At 34.6% G+C, this 24,137-nt stretch overlaps 1 protein-coding gene across 1 annotated transcript; it reads right to left on the bottom strand.

The window, feature by feature from the left end:
* Window positions 1–6,902: 6,902 nt before the first annotated feature.
* On the bottom strand, window positions 6,903–15,789 carry LOC131149454 (protein argonaute 5-like). Its single transcript, XM_058099901.1, has 22 exons — window positions 15,076–15,789; window positions 13,871–14,079; window positions 13,643–13,792; window positions 13,417–13,550; window positions 13,148–13,257; window positions 11,805–11,908; window positions 10,782–10,920; window positions 10,568–10,684; window positions 10,345–10,455; window positions 10,181–10,252; window positions 9,643–9,759; window positions 9,329–9,500; window positions 9,131–9,252; window positions 8,903–9,040; window positions 8,675–8,817; window positions 8,534–8,596; window positions 8,230–8,293; window positions 7,987–8,113; window positions 7,839–7,912; window positions 7,603–7,697; window positions 7,461–7,492; window positions 6,903–7,364 (listed from the first exon to the last, which is right to left on the bottom strand). The coding sequence occupies exons 1-22, from the start codon at window positions 15,706–15,708 to the stop codon at window positions 7,186–7,188; spliced, it is 3,105 nt and encodes a 1,034-aa protein (XP_057955884.1). The 5' UTR covers window positions 15,709–15,789; the 3' UTR covers window positions 6,903–7,185.
* Between the last annotated feature and the right edge of the window lie 8,348 nt (window positions 15,790–24,137).

Consider the following 24,137-nt stretch of genomic DNA (forward strand, 5'->3'; position numbering starts at 1 on the left):
CATTTCACATTTCATTTCCATTCCATTCATTTCCTTTTTCATTTCATTTTCATTTCATACTCATTTTTATTTTAATTCATAAATACTCGGCATCTTTCCAGCCGTGGTTAGTTAGCTTCAGCATTCTTTCAGCCGTGGTCGGCATCTTTTCAGCCGTGATTGGTTAGCTTCGGCATCCTTTCAGTCGTGGTCGGCATCTTTTCAGTCGTGATTGGTTAGCTTCGGCATCCTTTCAGCCGTGGTCGGCATCTTTTTAGCCGTGGTTGGTTAGCTTCGGCATCCTTTGAGCCGTGGTCGGCATCTTTTCAGCCGTGGTTGATTCCATGATTGCATTAACACTCACATGCAACATATTTCATATATCATTTTCATGCTCATTTCATTTTCTATATATCTTGCATCTCGTATATATAACATAATTTCACACAAAATTATATTTTACTCATGCCACACAATTTAGCAATAAAACTCATACACTGCCTGTAAAATAAGCCAACCATCATTTAATGTTTATATACTAAAAATACCTTTTATTTCTTACATAAATACTCTGAAAATATGTTTCCACTTTTATCAGTTCATTTTCACATGTACATGTCTAATAAACAGCCCTAAACTCAGAAAAAAATATAATTAAAATGGCTGACATTTTACCCACACTAAAAAATTACACGTACATATAACACAATTTATTTTTAATTTAATTCATAAAACTTCTGATTTAATATGTATTTTTCCCCTTTCCTGGTTTCTTGAACTACGCCAACAGGGACTCCAAAAAATACATGCGGCGCTCACCCGGACCGTGAAATTAAATTCCTAGTTCCAATAAATTATTCCTGAATAAAATATTATTTAAATATTTCCTAAGACCATAATTCCTAAATAAATAATTATACCCTTAAATTTAGTCAAATTCTTAAATCCCACTCTCGCTTTGGAGTAGGGCCTAGAAAACCTCAATTGAAAAATTACATACGCCAAAATGACGATGACGACGACTAGGACCCCGTGGTGGTGTCCGTTCATCGATTTAACCACATATTAATAGCAAAATTGAGAAAATGGAGAAAATTTACCTTTCCCTAGGAGCAGTGCCTAAGCGTTTCTCACGAAAAATCTATTCCAGTAGAAATGTCGGCAGCAAAACTAGGATTCCAACGGCACCTTCCGTTTCCCGATTCGTCGCAAACTTACCGAGTAATTGAGAGAAAAAAAAATAAAGACGGACGTGGAGCACGCAGGAATTTTCAGGGGGTGGGGGTTGCCGCCTGCTTCTTCTCTTTCTTCTTCTTCTTTCTTCTTCTTCTTTCTTCTTTCTTCTTTCTTCTTCTTCTTTCTTCTTTACTTATTCTTCTGTCAGATACTTTATATATATATATATATTAAACTTTCTTCTTTCACTTTATATATATATATATATATATATATATATATATATATATATATATATATTTCTCTTATTTCAATTAGTTTGTTTGTTTTTTTTTTAAATCAATGTAAAAATATTTAATTTAATAACTAATTATCCAATTATTTAATTCATCTTAATTTAATTTAATTTTTTTATTTTTAATTTTTTTTCTTCTTTTTCCCACACCATTCCTTTTATTTATTTATCTGTTTTTTTATTTATATTTTTTTCTAATTATTTTAATCCTTTTAAATTTTCGGGTCTTTACAAGTCAGCATACTATTAGTCGGTCATTTCAAGTTATTAAAGACTCAGCCTCCAGAGTTAGAGGAGGAGAAGAAAGAAATGGAAAAAATGTCATATGCTTTAGCTGTAGGAAGCTTAATGTACGTCATGGTTTGCACGAGACCAGATCTTATTCATGCAGTGGGAACTGTAATGACCCAAAAAATAATGGTATTTAAATAATAAAGAAGGAGAGAAATGGAAACAAAAACAGAAGGAGGCAGCAAACTTCGTCGACAAACGCGAAGCATTCGTCAATAACATTGCACTTTGGGAGTAATAACTGAGGAATTTAATCAAGAACTCGTCAACGAATACAGGGGATTCGTCAACGAGGATAACATAGGGTCTCGTCAACGAGGATAACATAGGGTCTCGTCGACGAGGGTAAGCTTCGTTGACGAGAAAATACTGAGAGGATATTTGTGCAACTCTAAATTTCGTCGAAGAAGGGTAGGGTTCGTCGACGAATTGTCTCTTGACCTCGTCGATGAGGTGACGTGGCTCGTCAACGAGGGCCAATCTATAAAAAGGCTAAATTTCATTTTTTTCACCAGAATTTTGACGCTCAACCCTTTCTCTCTCCTCCCTACGGTTCCTTGCTCTTCTCTCTTCGATTTCGACCCCGTTAGTCACCAGATCGACGATCTGAGGCCACTATGACGCTCCTAGGGAAGTTCTCTCCAAATATGTCGGAGCGGATCGTTAGTGGAAGCAAGTTGAAATTCATTCCTGAGTTGAAGTAAGACTTTTTATGCCAAATTTGATCTTTTCATAGTTATAGGAAATGATATTCACGTGAAAATACTGAAGTTTAGTTCTGAGAATTGTTGAATTCAGTATGTTGAACGGGGGAACCCTACGGGTGCAGGACGAGCATTTTTAAGGGGGTTTTTCTCAGTGTTAGGTAAGGGAATAAACTAAACCAGTTAATTTTTCATGCAAATTATTATTATTTATCATAAAATTAATTTTCAAGAAAGTATGTGATATATTTGAATATTATTGAGAAAATGTACATTTAGGAAAATACTGCTATTATATAGGAAATGTAATTTTAGAATGAAATGTATGATTTTACTCAACATTGTGTGGCATGAACATTATTTTACGTGACAAGTATTATGTTATAGCAATTTTATGAGTAAAGCATGTTTTTAGGGATTATGAAATAATACAATACATTATGATTTTGAAAATACATGATAATTGATTTATTTATTCAGAATGGTTTTTTATGAAATGTTCGGCGTGAGGCCGTATTTATGAAATGTTCAGCACGAAGCCGTATTTATGAAATGTTTGGCGTGAGGCCGTATTTATGAAATGATCGGCGCGATGTCGTATTTATGAAATGTTCGGCGCGAGACCATATTTATGAAATTATAAAAAATGCTACAAATTCCTTATGTTAAGCGCTATATTATCATCTATTTAATGTTATCAGAACTCGGATGTTAATTTAGTTCAGTTCAGGAGCACGGTACCATAGCTATATAGATCAGATATCTATGTTTAGATTGGTGCTAACCACCCCACGAGAGAGTGGGAGATGGATAGTCGATATGGCTTTCAGTGTAAAGTTGTAGACGTCCACCTGGCAGTCCGGACCAAGGTGTGGCAGGCCCAATGTACTTACAGACATTTTTGACTCGGCAGTGGTTTGCCAGCCATTGTCGGGTCCTGCCTCCAAGCTGCATAACCCATCATGGGGGGTAATACATGACACTAGCTAGCTATTCATCCTGGGTATGTTTTCTGTATTATTAGCTATACTAGACAGTTATGATTTTTTAAAATAAGAAGGAATATGTTTATGTAGTTATTAAATAATTAATGTTTTCTAGTGTAGAGAATGTACTGTATATCTATATTATCATTAAATATTCATGTTGACACACAGCTGTATTTAGTTTATTTTCTCTTACTGAGAAGTGTCTCACCCCCAAATATTAAATGATTTTCAGAAAACTCATAAGAACCGGTGGGGCGGGGCCGCCGTTGAGTTAGTAGTACTACCCCGCTAGGAGGGTAAGTTTTGATCTAGGGACAGTAGATGTGTGTTGTGGGTTCCTAGATATGCATATATGTTTTGTATTTTGGGAAATGTATATAAATACCATATTTATGGATTATAGTTAACTCTGGTATTATATCTTTTGTGGTTATGATGATGATGTTTTTCATTTACTGCTGCCTAGGTTTCGCTGTGAATGACAGGTGTCCCCGTTACCCACGGGTTCGGGTTGTCTTATTTATTAAATTTGTAATATTATATGATAAATTAAGCAGGACGTTACAGGAACTATCAGCAGATTCATGTCGAATTTAGGAAAAATTCACTGGGAAACGGTAAAATGAATATTTCGATATCTCCGAGGTACAATTAACAAATGTTTATTTTTTGGCAAAAGTAATCTGGCATTACAGGGATATGTAGATGTAGACTTTGCTAATGAGATAGATCACAGAAGAAGCACTACTAGATATGTATTCACAGTAGGTGCTACTGTCGTTAGTTGGGTATCATAGATACACAATATCGTTGCTCTATCCACTATAGAGGCAGAGTATATGGTCATGACAGAAGCTAGCAAAGAGATGATTTGGTTACAAGGTTTGTTGATAGAGTTGGGTTTCAAGCAGGTGAAGAGTGTTTTTTATAGTGACAATTAGAGCGTCATACATTTGGCAAAGAATTCAGAATTCCACTCAAAGAACAAGCACATTGGACTCTGCTATCACTTCATCAAATCTCTTCTAGACGAAGGGATATTAGCAGTTGAGAAGATCCTTGGCAGTCAAAACCCAGTAGATATGTTGACAAAGATAGTGATTAGAGAGAAATTGGAGTTATGCTCATATTCAATAAGTCTCCTAAATCTACTGAAATCATCCAAATGATGATTACTACATGAGCACCTCAGCAACAGGGTGCGAGCACTCTAGCGAGGGGGTGCGGACGTCTAGAGACTAGGGCGAGGTCACAGTGTTTCAGCATCGGAGTAGCGAACACTTGGTTGTCCCCACATGTTTGGAGGGGATGATTTGTTGGCCCACACATGTGGGTGCATTTATTTATGCTTGGGAAGGTATAGCTCGTGGAGCATACGTAGCCTTGAGCATGCATTTCGTTTTTTATTACTGCTCCATCTCAATGCTCCTCTTTGGTATATATTAATACATTGCTTTGTAAAGTATAGCATGGAGCGTGTCTGAGAAAAATATACAAAGTGTAGAAGAATCAAGAAAGTTGTGTGTGAGGTAGAGAGGTTTGAGCTTAAGTTGAATTAGAGTGTGTTCTCCTCCTCCATTGTATTTTTCTTATTGATCATACAGTGAGACTCCCTCTCTCCCGTGGACGTAGGCCGAGTTTGGCTGAACCACATAATTCTTTTGTGTTCTCTGTGTGATTGTGTTGTGTTTGTGTTGCTGGAATCATCCCCTTCCCCTAACAAAAAATGACAATTAAAGAACAAGGCTTGGAATACTCATCTTATCCATACAAATTAGACATCTCATTTTACTCGGCATCGCATCACCTACAAAATATCTCCTCGTGTTGCCTCTCTCGCCTTGACGAGTCAAGTAATCCGCCACCTAATTACCTTCTCTAAATTGGTACTTTATAAAGAACTGAAGGCCTTGTAGCTTCTCCTCTTACACAATAATTCATATTATGATAACATTTTTCTCTCCATGCTTTGTTTATTTTATTTTTTGTATGTCTCCTCTAAGTTCTATCAATGTTTTGATGGCCTTTTGGTTGCTTTTTCCTTTTTTTTTTTAATTTTTTTTTTAAAACTTTCTATTGTAAGCCCAACATAAAAAAAAAAAAAAAAAAAAAATTGAATCAATTTTATTGTTATGTAGTTCCTAGTTTGCCTTTAAGTCTTATATATTTGTGTTGTATTTCAAATCAAATGCATGTTGTTTTAGTACTTGGAAATTTGTTAGCATGGGTGTAGGCTTTTACACTATTTTGAGAGGTTAAACAGAAAAGGCCTTACCTAGGTTTGCTGAAAATCCATTTTGATGTCTCTTTTTATATATATATATATATATATTTTTAGATATTTTATTTTGGTGAACTGTAGAAACAAAAATGATGAAATGCAATTTCTAGTATGATAAACCTTTGAAAATTCAAAATACTAGATTTGGTCTTTATACTTCTAAAAGCACAAAGGTCAAACTTTGGTAATCCTAGTACTACTCCTAAAAGCACAAAGCTTTTTCCTTGATAGTTCATTATGACAAAATCTACCTATTTTGCCTTTAATATTTAAAAGGTTTTTAATTTTAATTACAAATACATTCAACCTTTATTACCCTGTCCTTTTTTCCAAGCAATAGTTTCCGAACCTTTCCATTTCTTGTCATTTCCTCCTCTAAATGATTCTTCTCCCAACCTTTGCATCTTCTCACATTTCATTTTTTGCATTCTCCCTCCATTATATATACATATCTAAATAATAATCTAAGAAAAAGATCTAATGTTAATCATAGAAAGCAGAGCCCCAATGTTTGAAGAAACAAAATCAAGCATTGTAGCGGACTATTGAAAAAAGAAGGTCGTGACGATAATTTCACTTACTTTGAAAGCTGTCACTCTCAAAAGGAGATATAGTTCAAGAATAGGCCTCTCAACATGTAAGATCTTAATTTTGAACTCATAAGAACCTATTGGCAACATTAGCATTTAAATGGCAGCGCATTAATACCTAAATTTTTCAATAAGATGATCACCATAGATATGATGATGATCATCATGGTACTCTAAAAAGAGTACATGTTCTTAATTAAAAAATAATGTGGAATTTAGCTTTTAAGATAATTGAAATCTCTCTCTATGCTTGTAGCTTGGATTTATGGATTATTGCCATATATTGATTTAGCTTTTTCCTTCTTTAGGCAAGTGATTTAAAATACATAGTCAATGTTTAAAAAGAATAAAAACTAAAAATATAGAGAATATTTATCATTTTTTATGAATTAAATGAAATGGGTGTGGCCGTTAAAGGGATAAATTTCACGACTACTTGTATAGTTTTAGCGCCTTTTTTAAAAAATTACTAAAAGAATTGACCAAGCTCATTTTATTAGTTATGAAATTTTAAGGGCATGAGAACTTTTATTTAGATATTCATAAAGAAAAAAAAGCCACTAGTTAATATTTTTATATGCGGATTAGGTTTTGATGTAAATTGAAAAATTAATGCTTTTAAATCAAATTATAACTCATAAACAAATGTGTATACAACAAATGATAGACAGGAACAGACACCGACTGTCAACTAAAAAAGAACAGCAGTGTGGTTTAAAAACCAAACCATCACCAACAACAAAAAATAAACATAAGTAAAAGCATGGCTCAGGCACTTCTTTTGGCATTGTTAATGTGACAAAATCCTGGACCTGAATATTTGCAGCCTCAGAACCATTGTCATCACAGGAAAAAAGGGATGTCCCCTACCCCGGAAACTTCAGCAATAGAACATCACATCCTTCACAGCATCCTTGATCGTGGGCAGGGGTTGAACATCAGCCATCCTCTCCCTCGTGCTCCTCCCTCCTCCACTGGTCGATCCACCATCCGATGATTCACCCTCAATATAGTAACGAGCACGAAATGCCGCAAGATGAGCATAGTAAGCAGGTGGAACTGCACATGGAATCATAATCAGCCAACCAAAACAATACTACCAAGTACATGGAAAATGATCTCAAGTCAATTGACCAATGGATCGAGGCGGTGTACCTATAGAAACCGATCGTGTGCATCTCGCATATCTGAAAAACCATTGAGAAAATTACATAAACAGCAATAAAATGAACAGTAAAAAAAAACACACACACAAACACACGGGCAGAAAAGAGCTACGGCAAAGAGAGGAAATTACGTGTAACACAAGTTATTTGTTAGTATCTGCAAATCATCTGCACTAAATTTGTTCTCATCATATAACACATGATAGTGTGCCGGACGACTTGTTCCCTGCATTCATGGTTCAAACGATAATTCAATTATACTATACTTTTTTTTACAGCATGAGACAATTTTTTCCTGTAACAGAATGCAGATGTATCATTGTAGAAGTCCCAAACCAACGTTAGGTTAATACATCCAGGCCCTTACCTGAATTCCTGCATGACTATTAAGATAAAAATCAAACTCTGTTGGGTGGCAGATGCGGGTGTCCACAACAGTACCTGAAAACAAAGTTTGTTAGGAACATGCTATCAATTCAAGTCACAATAATTCAGTAGGAAAGAAGAACACGAACCGGGTAGAATGTTCCCACTTCTATCTGTTTGTTGGCGGTCTACAGGAAAGAAGCGTGTATGATGCCTTTTCTGCACTACTACAAAAGTAACTGGTGGCAGATAACCCTCTTCCAGAGAAGCGCAAGCCTGAGAGATAAATGAAATTTCAGCACAGAACAAATGATTAAGAAAAATGAAAATAAAAAATAAATAAACAGAAGTAACAGATAAATCCTCAAAAAATATGATTATACATCAAATACCTTTCGAATGGCATCTATCTCGTACAGCAAAACCTGACCGAACTGACCTTCACTAACACCATCTCTGCCATTTAAAACCGAACATAAAAATTTTGTACCAATGATCAGTCTTAACAAAAAAATACTACCGCAACGCAACCTTGACAATAACTACATCACCCAAGCATCACCGACTTACGAGCCAAAAAATTCAGTCAACAAAATTCCAAACATAACAAATGTCAAACAAGCATGCAACAAATGGTAAAGCACCATCAAACTTCTAAAAAGATATCATCAAAAAACATGTCACAAGTAAATTTACCTATAGAATATTATTCTGTGAGGTTTGTGCCCAGTTGATCTCCTAAATGCTATCAATAATTCCCTGGGAAAAAAATTGAAGTACAATTGAGGAAAAGAATAATACTAAGCAATTGAAAGGATAAACATTTTTTATTCTTACCGAATCATACCACCATGAATGGCACCCCTCTGGGGATCTTGAATCAACTTATAAAGGTCAAGGATAATTTCTTCTCGATGAGACTGTGCAGAGACGAGTCCTCTGTACTTGGTAACCTCTGGCCAGTCCATTGAAGCCACAACCTGTGCTAGTTCACTAGAGAATTTAACATATACCTATGATTAATGAATCAAACAAATGTACAAAAGGAGATGATTCACGACGTACAGCTGCAATCGATGGGCTAAAATCCTCCCCTGGTTGTGGATGGGTAACATCAGCACCAAAAATAATAGTTGGTCGATCAGTAACATGGCGAATTCTTCTTTGAACTGCATCAAACAACACAGTGTTCCGCCCTCCAGCCTAACCAAAGCATCATCCTCAACCATCAAATTCTAAATGAACAATAAATAAATAAATAAAATATTCAAATGAAAATTTTGTCGAACAGACCTTCACATTGATTTTCAATGCCACATTTTCAAGATACTGTTTACTAAGTTTCTGGGCTTGTCTAGGTTGACAGCACTGAGAGACGATCCCCAACTCAGTTTCACATATTCGCTTAATTTTACCTGTTAGCAATTTTAGCATCAAGAATTTCATCTCAGCAACAAAAAATAAAAAATAAAACTTGATTCTACAACTCACCATATGACCCACTGACATCAGGTAAAATAATTATCAGCAACTGAAGTTGTCTTCCGTTCTGCCCCATGCTTGCTAGTCTTGAAATAGATTGAGAGTGAAGATTTACAAGAGCATTCTCAATATTACGAGAATCAGCTGAGAACATGGGAAATAAAGGGTTTGGGCTGAATACCTGGAATAATTATGGAATTCAGCATTGTCAATTAGTTTACAACTTTTTTTCTCATTTCTTGTTTTGTTGTCATGTTAAATATGCGTTTCAATTTAGACTGCAGAAAAAAATACCCACAATTAAAAGAAATACATATACATACCATTCCCTTGCTAACACACATATTGACCAGTTCCCGACAGAATTGAAAAGCCACATCTTGGCGTGATGAAAAATTTATGCATCCCCAGAAATGCACAGTACCACCATTGACCATTTTCTGCACAATTTTATGACCAAAATTTTCAATTTACATTGAAATACAGATGTTAAAAGCTACACTAGGGACAATCAAACACCATCAATAGAAAACCCTGAGTAAATGGTCATATCATGGAAGAGACTGGCAATAAGAGTAAAGGGGTATGATATATCAGAAAGACAGTTAAAATCATGTAACATGTATCTTCCACTATCCAGATGTAACCCTGGACAATCCAAAAGATTCAATAGAACTTGCAAAGAATTCCAGATCCAAATGACCACTGCAAACTTGAGCTCTAAATCATGGCATCAGAATACATAGCACCACCAAAAAAATATCCGTTGATGCATGCATAGTACACTGATTCTTCTAGCCATGTATCCAAATTTTTATCCCAAAAATAAAAAAAAAACCAAGTAAATAAATGCCACTTCACCTTGTTGATCATGTTCCATTGTCCCACCCTTGGTTCAACCCTTGCCTCTCGCCCTGTCTCATGATACTTGAGCTGAACAGGAAAGAGAGTCAACTTTTTTTGTTCGGGGTGGGGGTGGACAAGCAATGTCCTTGATAGTATAGGGAACTTAAAATTCTACATACCATTGGAGGTGGCAGTACTCGAGCATCAATAGATGTTAAGTCATCCCTCACTTCAATTCCAAATTCCGTTTTCACAAGTTTGTCATCCTTGTAGTTGTTCGCCTTAACCATCTGCACAAAGGCGCAAGTAAGAAGCAGAACTGAAGCGAGAATGAATCACCTAATTTTCAAGATTAAAAACAATATCGCAATCACAAATACTTCAGATTAATTAGAGTCTTACATTCCTAATTCTATTTTCCCTTTCATACGGGCGTTGGCAGGTTGCCCTTAACAGTTCAGTGATCTGCCTGTCATTTAGTTTCTTAGAGTATCTCTGCCCTTCAACAATTTTGCAAACCTGCAATAAAAGAAAACTACTGCATCAGTATGTGGAAAAGAGTAACAGCATAATTACCAAACCAACAGATTAATCTTTGAATCCTTGATATAATAACCTCCATGGGCAAATAGATAGGGTTGGAATCATTCCCAGCTTGAATACAAGGCAAACGTGGATATTGGAGCTCAATACTGTACTTCTCACGGAAGTATTGGGCCACTGAAATCTTTGTTCCATTTTCATGAACAGAAAACCTAACAAAGACAGACAGAAAACCACCAAAAATGATCAAGCTCAGGTGACAGAATAAAAACACTAATTCAACAGGAAAATAACAGCCTCCATTGTGGTAATGAAAAAGCACATAAAATTCCACCATAGAGATGGTAATGAATAAAATTTATGTGTCATAATAATCAGTTAATTTTCTTTAAGGCATGTGCCAAACATGGAACACTCATTCAAACCACAAACTAATGTATTATTACTTCAACCCATAGAATTTAAAAAAATACTACGAAGGAGGGTGGTCACGATAAAGCAAAACATCCAGATCAGTTTATTTGATATTTTTTCTTCACTTTCAGCAGCCAATGTTGTTTGTTGTATAGATGTGGCATTTTTAAATGTATTTTCACATGTGGGGTTTCATTAAATGTTATTTTTCAAATCAGGAATTGCATTAGTTGCACCGAAAGAACTTAAGCCACCGATATCAAAGACAAACCTTTGTTAAAAATTGATTACTCAAAATGTGCGCCCATGAACTACTACATGGTCGCACAGAAAAAAAAAAGTTACCATTTGCACCAACAAATGTAACCATAGATATCTTACTAGTATTAACAATGAAAACATAAATGGTGTAGCCGATGTTTTTATCCTGTACATATTCTTATAATGATAACGATTGTACTGATTCAATTTTAAAGGTACTCATAAGGAGAACTCCCAATAACCTCATGAGGACAAATAGCCATCACATCCTTATTACTGCTTGAAAAATAAAAATGGGACAATACATTATTTTCTATATCAAGAAAATAATTCAACACCCATACACAAATACAGGCTTCTTTCAATATCCCCTAGAAAAAATTTCACACACAAACATAGACATAGGTGGAAGGAGGCTCACATTAACTGGCTAGGTGGTTGAGAAGACACGCCACTGACTTTGTAACGTTTTGCATACTCCCTATATGTAAGCACTACTTTAACTCCCTTCAAAGCTTTCTTCAGCTAAAAATTTACAGAAAATGATAAACGCAAACATATGTCAATATCCAAATAAATATGGTGGGAAAATGCTACCAGTCATTCTTGAATCTTGACTGTACAGACTAGCATCAAAACAAAAAAATAAATTAACAAGCAATTAAATAAATACATAAACCAAATAAATAAACCAAATAAACTGACATGATCCAGGAATTGAATAACTGATTCTTAGGTAAACAGAACAAATTCATTAGCACGAGAATAAACCAAAATACTAGCTTTCAAAACTAAGAAAATGGATGGCAACAATCAAACTAGTTCAAGAAAAAATACTGCAAACATATATCACAAAGTTTTATACAGTCATATACTTCCAAGAATAAATTCTTTCAGCACAACTAGTAAAAACTATTGATCTGCCACGTCACAAGAAGAAACCACAATACTAGCTTCCAAAACAAAGAATGGAGGGCAACAATCAAACTAGTTCAAGAAAGAACAATTTGGCGTAAATACATAAACCAGTAAACTGACACAATAGAACAAATAAGTGGCATGTTAGGAGTAGCACTACCAATAGAAGCAAGAAGTAGCTCATAGCAGTGACTCTCCTTCCATAAGAATAGGTTGTGTTCATGACAATTAGCATGTACAACATTAGATGCAGGCAGTCTGTAACATAAAACTGCCACTTTGCTCAACTAGAACAGTCTTGATGCCAAGACTAAATTCAAAACTAGGGTCAGAACATAGTGTTGGAGAGACAATTCTCAACATCTAAGGAAAAGCTTTTTAACTTGTTCACTGTTTCAAGATTAAGCAAGAGGGCAGAACAGAGTAGGAGGACCAATTAGTGTATCTTACTAGCTTTGAATGGCAGGAATTTGCAAGGGAAAAGACCCTGTAAATCCTTTTGACACAAGAATAGACTCTGCTAAAGATAATACTTCTTCATTTTTAGCACTTCTTCATCCCAACATATCACTTCTCCACCAAATTTGACCCCAGTTGCAGAATACATATGCTCCTCCCTCAAATTTAATGTTGGAAAAATGAACTGACCAAACTTCATATGTATTGACAAAAGAACATAAAACCTATTAAGTAGTACAAAAGATCAATGCATGAAGTACAAAAGACCAGTACATAATTCAATATCTTCTTCACCCTCATTCTTTTTGAAAATCCTCCTATTGTATACATTTCTTGCCAGAGCTAGATTATAGCACTCTGGTAATAATTAATATCCCAAAGTATTACCTTGAAACGTTGCTGATCAGATAGAGGCCTTGTTAATTCTCTAAGATTCAAATATTCCCCAACAAACTCGGAGACTTTAATTGACCGATAAAAAGATCTTGCTGACACGTCTGCAGCAAGAGAACAAAATATTTAGTGATGCTGAGATAAAAAGAGAATCAAATTTTTACCATGAGCAACATAATTTCAGATCACTCAAGATATCACAAGTCATAACACTACACAAAGAGCCGTAAAAGCACAGGACCAATGATTGAGGGAAGAGATACCAATATTGAGAGAGAGCCCCATTTGTGTTGGGCGAAGACTTTGATAGTATCCTCTCCAATATTCTATACCATCACCTAGTTCACCTGTTGGCCCCAGACTCTTATCAAAGAATGACCTTCCCACAACCGTATATCTAAAGCAAACAAGTATCAACTGATCAGAAAATGTATTGAACTAGAGATATCATATCTCCACATTCACAGTAAGATAAAAATATATGATTACTTGTTTGACGGCTCTTCCCTAAGAACCACATCAAGAACTTGTATAGTTTCTTGAGGAACATCCAGCTGTCTACTCCGTAAAAATTGTTGCAGATGATGGAGATCAGCCTTCGATGCAAATTTTATCACCACCTTAAACTGCCGTTCCCTTCTGCATATCAAATAAGCAAGGCATTAGGAAGACGGTGAGAAACCGCAGCTTCAAAAATATCTAAGAGAAAACAAGTACTTTGCTGCACCAGCACGATCTTCCTTTTCAACCAACTTAACAACAAATTCCTTCGAGTTAAAGGGCAATGGCCCTGCTGTGTACAAGCTCTTCCTACCATCATATGCCGGCAGCCGCTTACCCAAGTGTGACTGACCATATAAACTAACAAGCTGCTTCATGACTTCCCTATTAACCTTCTTACTAGTAACCTCAGGATTAATTGACACCTACACCATCCATTGAATCAGATGTATAAGCCACAAAGAACAAAATGGGAAAAAATAAGCAGAGTCCAACCTCACAGAAGATGGCAATAGTGAAACCAAAAGCCAAAAACCCATAGCACTGAATCACATAGAGGAATAAGCAAATGTGACAATAGATAATTAATATTTACCAAAGCAGACAATAAAATGAACCCAAGGGAACTCTTGCAAGCATTAACAATAAGAGAAAAGTGCTCAAAATCCCCAATAGGGCTTCAAAATTAAGAAGATAACAAATGTAAGTAAATATTGTAAATATGCCAACATAAATGGTTAGGCAAAATCAAAGTAAATCATGTGGATCATTACCACCCTTCCGGTCAATTTCAAAATATTTTCCAGCTTCCGAAACCCATCTTAAAGAATCCACTTTCAAAAGCAAGAAAAGTGATTCCAAATGGTCTTCAAAATATCAAAGCGAAGGGGAGAGATTGATTGTTGAAATAACAAGAGACACATAAAAGCAAAGCAAAAGAAACACCACGAATGTTGAAATGATTTCCCAATCACCTCAACATTAAACAGCAGCCAAAAAAAGACAATAAATTTCAAATAATATGCATTAAATAAGAAAAACGAAAGAAACTAAAAACATAAAATAAAATAAAGTGATAAAAAAAAACTCATCTTCTTTCTTTTTTTATTACCAAATTACCAATATAAGACCGAATCCATTCAATTTAATCAAATTACTAGCATATTTTTAAAAAGATTATATAAAGCTACATGCATTAGAGTTCGAGTGCTTTAAGTAATCATATTAATAATATATAATAATAATAATAATAATAAAATAACCCACGCGCCATTTCAGATTACCATAATAAAGAAAATCAAAACTGTAAAACATGGAAACCCAGTTGACCTGCTGGCTTACAATGGCTGCATCGCAGCCAATACAACACATCAATCAGGACATTAGTAATAATAATGTTCAAATGAGGAGAGGCTTCTCACGTCATATTGGTAGAGATCACGTTCCGCAACCTGGACGAGGAAGTGATTCGCTCTCACCACACACTTCTGTCCTACAGTACCGTATCCTGGTCTCTTCGGAAACGTCACAGCCTTCGATGAAGTGGGTGTTCGTTCAACGACCTGCGCCTGGGGCGGCGGCTGAGCCGGCTCCGGCGTCTGCAACGAGAGACGCTCCATGTCAGCGCTGGACGATGCCAGCGAAGGCGAGGTAGACGACAAAACCGGGTAATCTACCGACTCTGGAACATCCGACGTAGACGACAAAATCGGGTAATCTACCACCTCTGTAACATCCGACGCAGACGACAAAACCGGGTAATCTACTGACTCTGGAACATCTGCGTGCTGAACGAGCGCAGAAGCCGCCTGGAACCCCCCCGCGCCAGCAGGCGGAGAAGCCACCTGAAATCTCCCTGCGCCGGCAGCAGGAGGAGCCGGCTGGAAACCGCCGGAACGGCCACCGCCACCACCACCTCCGCGTCCTCTCCCGCCTCCGCCTCCGCCTCCGCGTCCTCTCCCACCTCCGCCTCCGCCTCTCTGAAATGACGGCCCCGGCTGTTGATTCGGACCGGAGTCCGACCGTCGGCCACCGCCACCACCACGACGAGACATGACCGTTTCGCTAGAGAGAGAGAAAGAGAGACTAGTGCTACGGTAAAGACAGAGTAGCTAGAGAAGAGAGCATGCAAGTGGAAGCTGCGCGGGCCGAGAGAGAATTTATATAGTCAGAGTGAGGTCTTCGCTTCTGGAGGAAGATAAAAGGACAGGGACATTTTGGGAAAAAGGGAGAAAGAATTTCTGTTCCCTTCAAATTAAGAAAAGCACCTGCCCGGTTTTTTCCGCATTTTGTGATTGCTAATTTAATTTTCGTTCGTCCCATCTCAAAATTTTCAATTTACCCTCTAGTTAAAATTTTACCACTTTTTTTTTCAGATATTTAAATTTTTTTACTGTAATAATTTTTTTTATTATATTAAAATACGAGTAAAAAATCATGTATATATTCTTCTTAAAGGAATAATTATAAATATGTTTGGAGTATGGAAGTGAATGGAATGAGGTGAAATAAAATTAAATTTACCATTTAATCTTACTTTTCATTCAAAAATTTATTATACAAACTCGTTTGTTTCACAAATTAACTATGGTATAAGTGTTTTGATTTGATCTATAAAAAAATGTCAATAAATAATGGACTATTTGATCATAAAATAAGAAAATATGATTTGATTTTTGTTTGGATCCTCGTGAGTGATTGGCTTGATCGATATAAACACTGAATTTGATCTAATGAAAGTCTAATTTGAAAATTAAAAACTCTAGATAATAGTGAAAAATATTTTAATTTTACAACTTTTTCAAACAGATTTTGAAAATTGAAAAATAAGATAATATTTTTGTAGTTATTTAGAAATAAAACAAAATTATTTTCCACAAGTGAGTATTACAAAAATCTTTTTTATCATTTTTCAATTTTCTTATACAAAATGTTACACCACCAATAAATAAGCTAGTTACCATGTCAAAACTCGATGACAAGGAAAAAATAGAGAGAAAATAGCGGAAGAAATAGAGAGAACTCGGGAACTTGAATAGTTTGAACCGAACAATTGAATTGAAAAATTAATTAATTTACAATGAGTAAGCTAGTATTTATATACACTTGAAGTAATAACAAAAGTAACTAAAATAACAGATTCAACTGACGGCATTGGACAAAGGTAAAGTTTGGGATTCAAACCCTGCCGCCTGCAGCGCACATCCGCGATTTACCTCCTACGTATTGGCTGAGGGTATAACTGGCGTAGCCGTGGGATTAGTCTAGCACGCAAGCCCAGGAAACCTGACGTATCCAAAAAAATTAGTAACTAAAATAACATATTATAATTTCTCTTCTCAACTATCTTCTCTACTTTTTGTTTTTCCTCCTTTGATTTTAATTTCATTTTGTCAATATGAGAGACTAAACTCCAACAAATAATCCTCTAGAAAGATAAAAAATTAAAAAAATTAAAGAATTATTTTTTGCAACTAAAACTAACTTGAAATAACATAATCTAATTTCTCTTCTTAGCTGCATTTTCTACTTTTAGTTTTTTCTCCTTATATTTTAATTCCATTTTGTTATGAGAGGCTATACTCCAACAAGTAATCCTCTAGAAAGATTAAAAAAAAATAAAGAATTATTTTTTGAAACTAAAAATGTCCTTCATATATATATTTTTAAAATCGTAGGAACTCAATTAGTGTTGACAAATAACAAGTATCCATTATTATTATTATTATTATTATTATTATTATTATGGATGATGCGAGAACTCCATGTTAGGGATTTAGGAACAATAATCACACGCACAAGCAAAATAAGTACACAAAATAAGAACACTAGATTTACGTGATTCGGTCTAATCCGACCTACGTCCACGAAACACGCTGAATATACTATAACCTGGGAGAAAAACAAGAGGAGGAGACATACACTCAACTAAACTCTTCTCACACTTTTCTCTCTTTCACCTTCAGTACTCTCACACTCCCCGCTCACTCACTTCACTTGCACACTTCACACAATACAAATGTTCTTATTTATAGATACATAAGATAGATATAGAAAGAAATGAGTTATTGCATTCTAATGAGATAATGAGCACGTGGTATTTAATGGATTATTTTAGCACGTAATAATTGTATTTTTTTTTTTAATGAATTTGGCATGCAGTTGCGCTCATCTCTTTAAGGCGTTTCCATTTTCTCAGTTTTCCATATTTTATCTGTTTCCATTTCAGCTTAACAATCTCTCACTTGAAAACGGAGATACTATCTCAACCAGTATATAGATAATGATGTACTCAAATTTGTCTTCAAGCATGAAAACCAATTAAAGTTGAACACAACTTCAGCTTCTCTGTAGTCACCACTTTTGTCACATATATGCAGGATTCTTCCTACCTTGGATTTTTTCCAGTGTCAACACTCCATCCTCTAACAGAAATCTAACGAAATGATAACGTAATCCAATGTGTTTGGTTCTAGAATGAAATGCAGAGTTCTTTACCAGATGTATCACACTATGACCGTTGTTGTGCAAAATATTTCTCTCCTGCTTTATTCCGAGCTCTATTAACAAACCTTGAAGTCAAATCATCTCTTTATTGGCTTCTATCACTAGTAAATACTCAGAATCTGTAGTGGATAGAACAATAATATTTTGTATCTGTGACATTCAACTAACAGCTGTTGTGTCAACAGTGAACACATATTCGGTGGTGCTTTTACGAATATCAATTTCACCTGCGAAAGCGACATCAACATACCCTCAAATTTTCAAATCTCCTTTACGGAAATATAGGCACTTATCAATAGTGCCATGTAGATATCTCAAAATTCACATCACTGCTTCCCAGTGAGTCTTCCCTAGATTTGACATAAACCTACTGACAGCTCCCATTGCTTGACTAATGTTTGGTTTGGTACCAACCATGACGTACATGAGACTTCCAATGGCTGAGGTGTAAGGTACTTTAGCCATGAAGTTCTTCTCTTCATCTGTCTGGGGAGCCTGATCTCTGGAGAGACGGAAGTGGCCGATCAATGGCGTATTTACTACCTTGGCGCTGCTCATGTTGAATCTCTATAAAATATGGCTAATATACTCCGACTGAGATAACCACAGTGCTCCCTGTTGCTTATCTCTAGAGATTTGCATCCCAAGTATCTGTTTGGCTGAACCCAAGTCTTTCATGTCAAACTCCTCTAACATTTGCTGCTTTAATTTCTTAATCTCTCCTATATCTAGTCCTGTAACTAACATGTCATCGACATATAGCAATAGTATGATATAGCTAAAATGATACCTCTTGAAGTAGAAATAGTGGTTGGCATTATACTTTTGAAAATATTTTCTGCACATAAAGTTGTCAAATTTTCTGTACCATTGTCAAAGAGCTTGTTTGAAACCATACAAGTTCTTCTTCAATCTGTACACAAGATCCTCTTTACCTTTTATTGAGAATCCTTTTGGTTGGTGCATGTAAATCTCCTCATCAAGATCACCGTGAAAAAATGTTGTCTTCACATCCAACTGCTCGAAATGTAGACCCTCTGAGGCAACAATGCTCAAGACTAATCTGATGGTTCTTAACTTCACAACCAGTGCAAAAATGTTAGTGTAGTCAATTCCTTCCTTCTCCTTGAAGCCTTTGACTATTAATCAGGCTTTGTACCTCCTGGATCCATCATGCTTCTCTTTGATCCTTTACACCCACTTGTTGTGAAGTGTCTTCTTACCTTTGGGTAACTTAACTAATATCCACGTTTTGTTGAAGTTGGGGGACTTCATCTCACTCTTCATTGCAAGCTCCCATTTGCTCGAATCTCCCGTCTGACATGATGCATCATAGCATTCAGGTTCTCCTCAATTTGTAAGAAGTAAATAATTCATATACCTCTTATTTGGCACATGCTGCCGAGAAGATCTCCTAAGCTCTGAAATTGGAGTAGGAGGCGGTGGTGCAACAATTTGCTCCACTGGTTCCTCTACCCGAGGAATCTCGGCATTTTCCTGTTGTGTCTCCTCCGCCTGAGGATTCTCAATGTTTCATTGTTGTGTCTCGACGCCTTCTAGGACATCGTCCAAGTCTACATAGGTTGTTTCATTTTGAACTAGTTCTGCAGGTTCTGTTGGCTTTGTTGTGTGTATGTCTTTGTACATCACTTTTTCATTAAAGATCATATCTCTGCTTTTAATCACCTTATTGTTTTCTTCATCTCAAATGCAATACCCATACTCATCTTCACCATAACCGACGAAGGTGCATTTCCGGGACTTTGGATCAAGCTTATTTATGACATGATCATTAACATGCACATATGTTACACAACTAAAAACTTTCAAATACGAAAGTCTCACATATTTTCTGCTTCATACCTCTTCTGGTAGATTGTTATCCAATGGTACTGATGGACTCCTATTAATCAAGTATGTCGTTGTATTGACTGCGTCTGCCCATAACTGCTTTGGTAAGTCTAACTGCATACACATGCTTCTGGCTCTTTCAGTCAATGATCAATTCATCCGCTCGGCTGCGCCGTTGTGCTGAGGCGTGCCTGGCATAGTTCTTTCTATCATGTTATCATGCTCATAGTAGAATTTATTGACCCAATGTCACCATACTCACCACCATTATCAGTTATCAGTTTCTTGATTTTCAAACCAGTTTCATTTTCGACCATTGCTTTCCAAATCTTAAAAGCATCAAAGACATCAAATTTGTATTTCAGGAAGTAAACTCATACCTTCCGAGAATAATCATCAATAAACATTACGAAGTAATTCCTTCCAACTGTGGATGAGATGATCGTCAGTCCCCATACATCTGAGTGGACAATTTCAAGCCTCTTCTTCTTTGGGGTACTAGTGAATGTCTAGAAACTAACCCTCTCCTATTTCCCGAGTATACAATCATTGCACATATCAATCTCTACTGACCGTAGATCACTCAACTTTCTTTTTAAGTGCATCACTCTGAATCCCTTTTCACTTATGTGACCAAGTCATTGATGCCAAATGTTGCTATCGACATTTCTTGTAACAACTGAAATAGACATACATGCATTAGAAGTCACATAAGTGTTTCACTTTTCTTATCTCGTGCAAGCGATAGTGCACACATTGTGTATCTACTGAGAATTGAACCCCTGATACTCCTTCTTACGTGCTAATGTCTTTCCACCGCACCATGCCCGTGAGGGTCAAGTATCCATTATCTTAGATATATGATTAAATGTTCAAAAGGCCTTAATTATGCCTAATCATTTAATGAGCTTAATGAATTTAAAATACTTAACAAAACTTTTAAAAATAAACTATGCTCATTTAGGAAAAAAAAATATCAATAAGCATAATTTTCATTGAATTTTAAGGTTTGAATATTGGGATTACATTAAAGTGCAGATATTTTATGCTTGTCCAATTGGGGAAAAAAAATTATAATTTATAATTGAAAGAAAAAAATTTTAGTGTCAACTTTGATTTGTATCAATTTTGGTAGATTAATTTAATACTATATTGTATTATAGTATGTTGAACTCCAAGCAAATTTGGATTTAATATCAAAATTTAAACTTCTAAACATAAAGTAATTAAGTTTTTAAATGCATAAATAGGAGGCGGCACCACATATAGCATGAGAAAAAAATCTTATGATTGGAAAATTCTATTTTATTTTGATGCTGTGTTTGATAATATAAATTTTGAATCTTGGATTTGAATTTGGATGTATTTAAATAAATTTTAATACAATTTTATATTGTATTTTATTCAAATTTAATGCAAATCAAGTTCAAAACCTTTCTAAATATAGGATGATAGTATTTGGAAACATGAATAATTTTGAGACTTATCATACAGTTAAGAGCATGAAATTAAGAGTTTAGATTTATATTTTAATGGGTTTGAAAAAAATATAGTATAAAATTATGTTGAATTTATTTCAAATTCACATAAATTTACATGAATTTTTAAAAAATAATATAATTTTATATTATTCAAAAATTTCATACAAGAGTACAAAAATGCTAGCATATTTTTTTGTTTCAAAAATTGTTATTAAAAATATAAAAAAAATGAATTTCTTTAATTACGAAAAATACTTCTTATTTTTCATCTCTAAATTTTCAATAATTACAAAATCACTACTTATTTTTAAAATTTTTAAAAATTATACTAATCTCATGTTTGGAAAAACCTTGAGTTTGGATAAGGTATAATAATATAAAATTGTATTGAAATTTGTCTAAGTTCACTTAAATTCAAATTCAAATTCAAATTCTAAAATTCATGTTCCGCATAAAAATAAAACTCTAGTAATAATAAGAAAATAGGTTATAATAAGTTTTCGTTAAACTTAAACTTAAACTTTAATCGATTTTTTAATTAAATTTTTTATACCAATTGAGAATCACATGACTAATTATATATAGGGTTTAACTAAACATGAATAATTTTTTAGGAAAAAGTAAATTGAGGGTAAAGTTAAGAATCCAATGGCTGAGCTTATAATTAAGAATGATTTGAAATGTGTAAAGGGAAAGTGTCCAAACCCCGGAAAGCGACGAATGCCTAAATGACTTCCACACTCAAGACTTTGGGGTTTACTTGGTTTGAAGGATTTGCTTGACTTGGAAAAAGAACCGATGCGTCATCGTCCTCCGCCTTTTGGGCTTTTCAATTTATTTTATTTTATTTGGGGGGGCGCTGACGGGGACTCACATGCAACCATGAATCCCTATTGGAAGACTGAAAAGCAAAAAAAAGTGGGGTCCATTTTACCTCCGCCATTAATATTATGATATGCAAAATTATTTTTTGACCTTCAATTATTTATTAATTTGTATACCCCCCCATGAGTAAGCATCTCCTTTACCTTTCTATTTGAAAGATGCTAGTACTTTATTCGTCTTTCAAAAATATACTATTCCTTTCTTTTTCCTCCTCCAACCAAAACAACAACAACAATAATAATAATAAAATTAGATTGTCCACAACTTAAGAAAGATTTCAAAAAGAAACGAAAAAAAAATAATGAAACTTCACTACTTGGGATAATATGAGTACAACAATATGAGTACAAATAGTTCTGACAATAAATAAAGTGACCAAGAGATTGCTTGCTATATGGCATGGGATGATGATGAAAAACAAAACTCCTTATCAAAATCGTTTAATGCTTATAGTAGTTATTCATTTAATGAAACCAATGATGAGAGCATGCCATTTTTATATAGAGCTACAAAGTGAACTATTCAAAGTTCATAAGATTCTAGTTAAAATGACTAAAAAGGTATACATTATTGAAAAATAAGAATGAAATTGTAATGAACGAGTTGGAATTTTTAAGACTTGCTGAAAGAGAAAAAGATTTAAAAATCAATAGACTAAAAAGTAAGAATGAGAAGGTGATAAAAGAACTAGAAAATTTAAAGTCCAAAACTTTTAGGGATAATGAAAAACACTTATATATTTCTGAACTAGAAAATAAAATTATCAAGATGTCTCAAAACCAAGAAAAGTTACAAGAAAAGGGTAAAAATACTCTAGACTCAAGAATCAGTGATCTTAAGAGGAAAAATGAGGATCAAACTAAAATAATTTACAATTTCACTAGAAAAAAAGAGAACTTTGATAGAATAATTGGTGCACAAAGAATGTCTTTGAATAAAGAAAGCTACTTAACCCAATTCAATACAAGGATATTGAACTAGTTGAAATGGAAAAATCTCAAAGAAGAGTTTAAGCTTATTGACGACTATAACATTAAAACAAATAAAAACAAAAATGACATTGTTGGTCAAAATCATAGGATGATTCGTACGAGGCTTAACTTAGAAAGTATTAAGATTTGGAAAGTAATATGAATTTTGAGAATTCATATGAAATCAAAAGAAATAAAATCTAAAACAAAATTGAGCTTATTGAATGAGCATTTTGATTAAGAAAAAATATTTGAGAATAAGAGATACTTGAGCAACATGAGAACAATTTGAGCAAAATTGTAGCACAATGCACAAATGATAATAATATGCTCCATACTTATATGATATGTTGATATGTTACATACTTATATACTAAATGCTGATATTCTAATATGCATATGTGGTGAGATATTAATGATATGATAAAATGAACTAAATACTGAGTTATGACTATGCTAAAATGCTAATATGTATGATATCTTGATGTTGCCAAAGACATGACAATGACTTGACTTATATTGATGATTTATGGTTCACTACACATTGCAAATTTGAGTATGAAATTACCGAGCATGATTATGAAGCATGAATCTTGATATGGTATTGATATATGAGTATGAAATTAATTATTGACCATATCAGTTTACATGCTAATGATGGATCACATTATATATCTCTTGCATGATTTACTAATGGATAAACATGTTATGATAAATGCTGGCTTATGAACCTTGTTATTGCAATCTAAATGCGAAATTTTTTTGGTCCTTAGTACCTTAGCATAAGAT

This window comes from Malania oleifera, chromosome 2 (genome assembly GCF_029873635.1).
Source record: "Malania oleifera isolate guangnan ecotype guangnan chromosome 2, ASM2987363v1, whole genome shotgun sequence".
Lineage (NCBI taxonomy): Eukaryota > Viridiplantae > Streptophyta > Magnoliopsida > Santalales > Ximeniaceae > Malania > Malania oleifera.

Coding starts and splice junctions, on each gene's coding strand:
- LOC131149454 (XM_058099901.1), bottom strand. CDS start 15,708: ATGTCTCGTCGTGGTGGTGGCGGTGGCCGACGGTCGGACTCCGGTCCG. Junction 13,258..13,416: donor GGGGCTCTCTCTCAATATTG/GTATCTCTTCCC, acceptor CTCTTGCTGCAG/ACGTGTCAGCAAGATCTTTT. Junction 8,294..8,533: donor CACAGAATAATATTCTATAG/GTAAATTTACTT, acceptor TTTAAATGGCAG/AGATGGTGTTAGTGAAGGTC.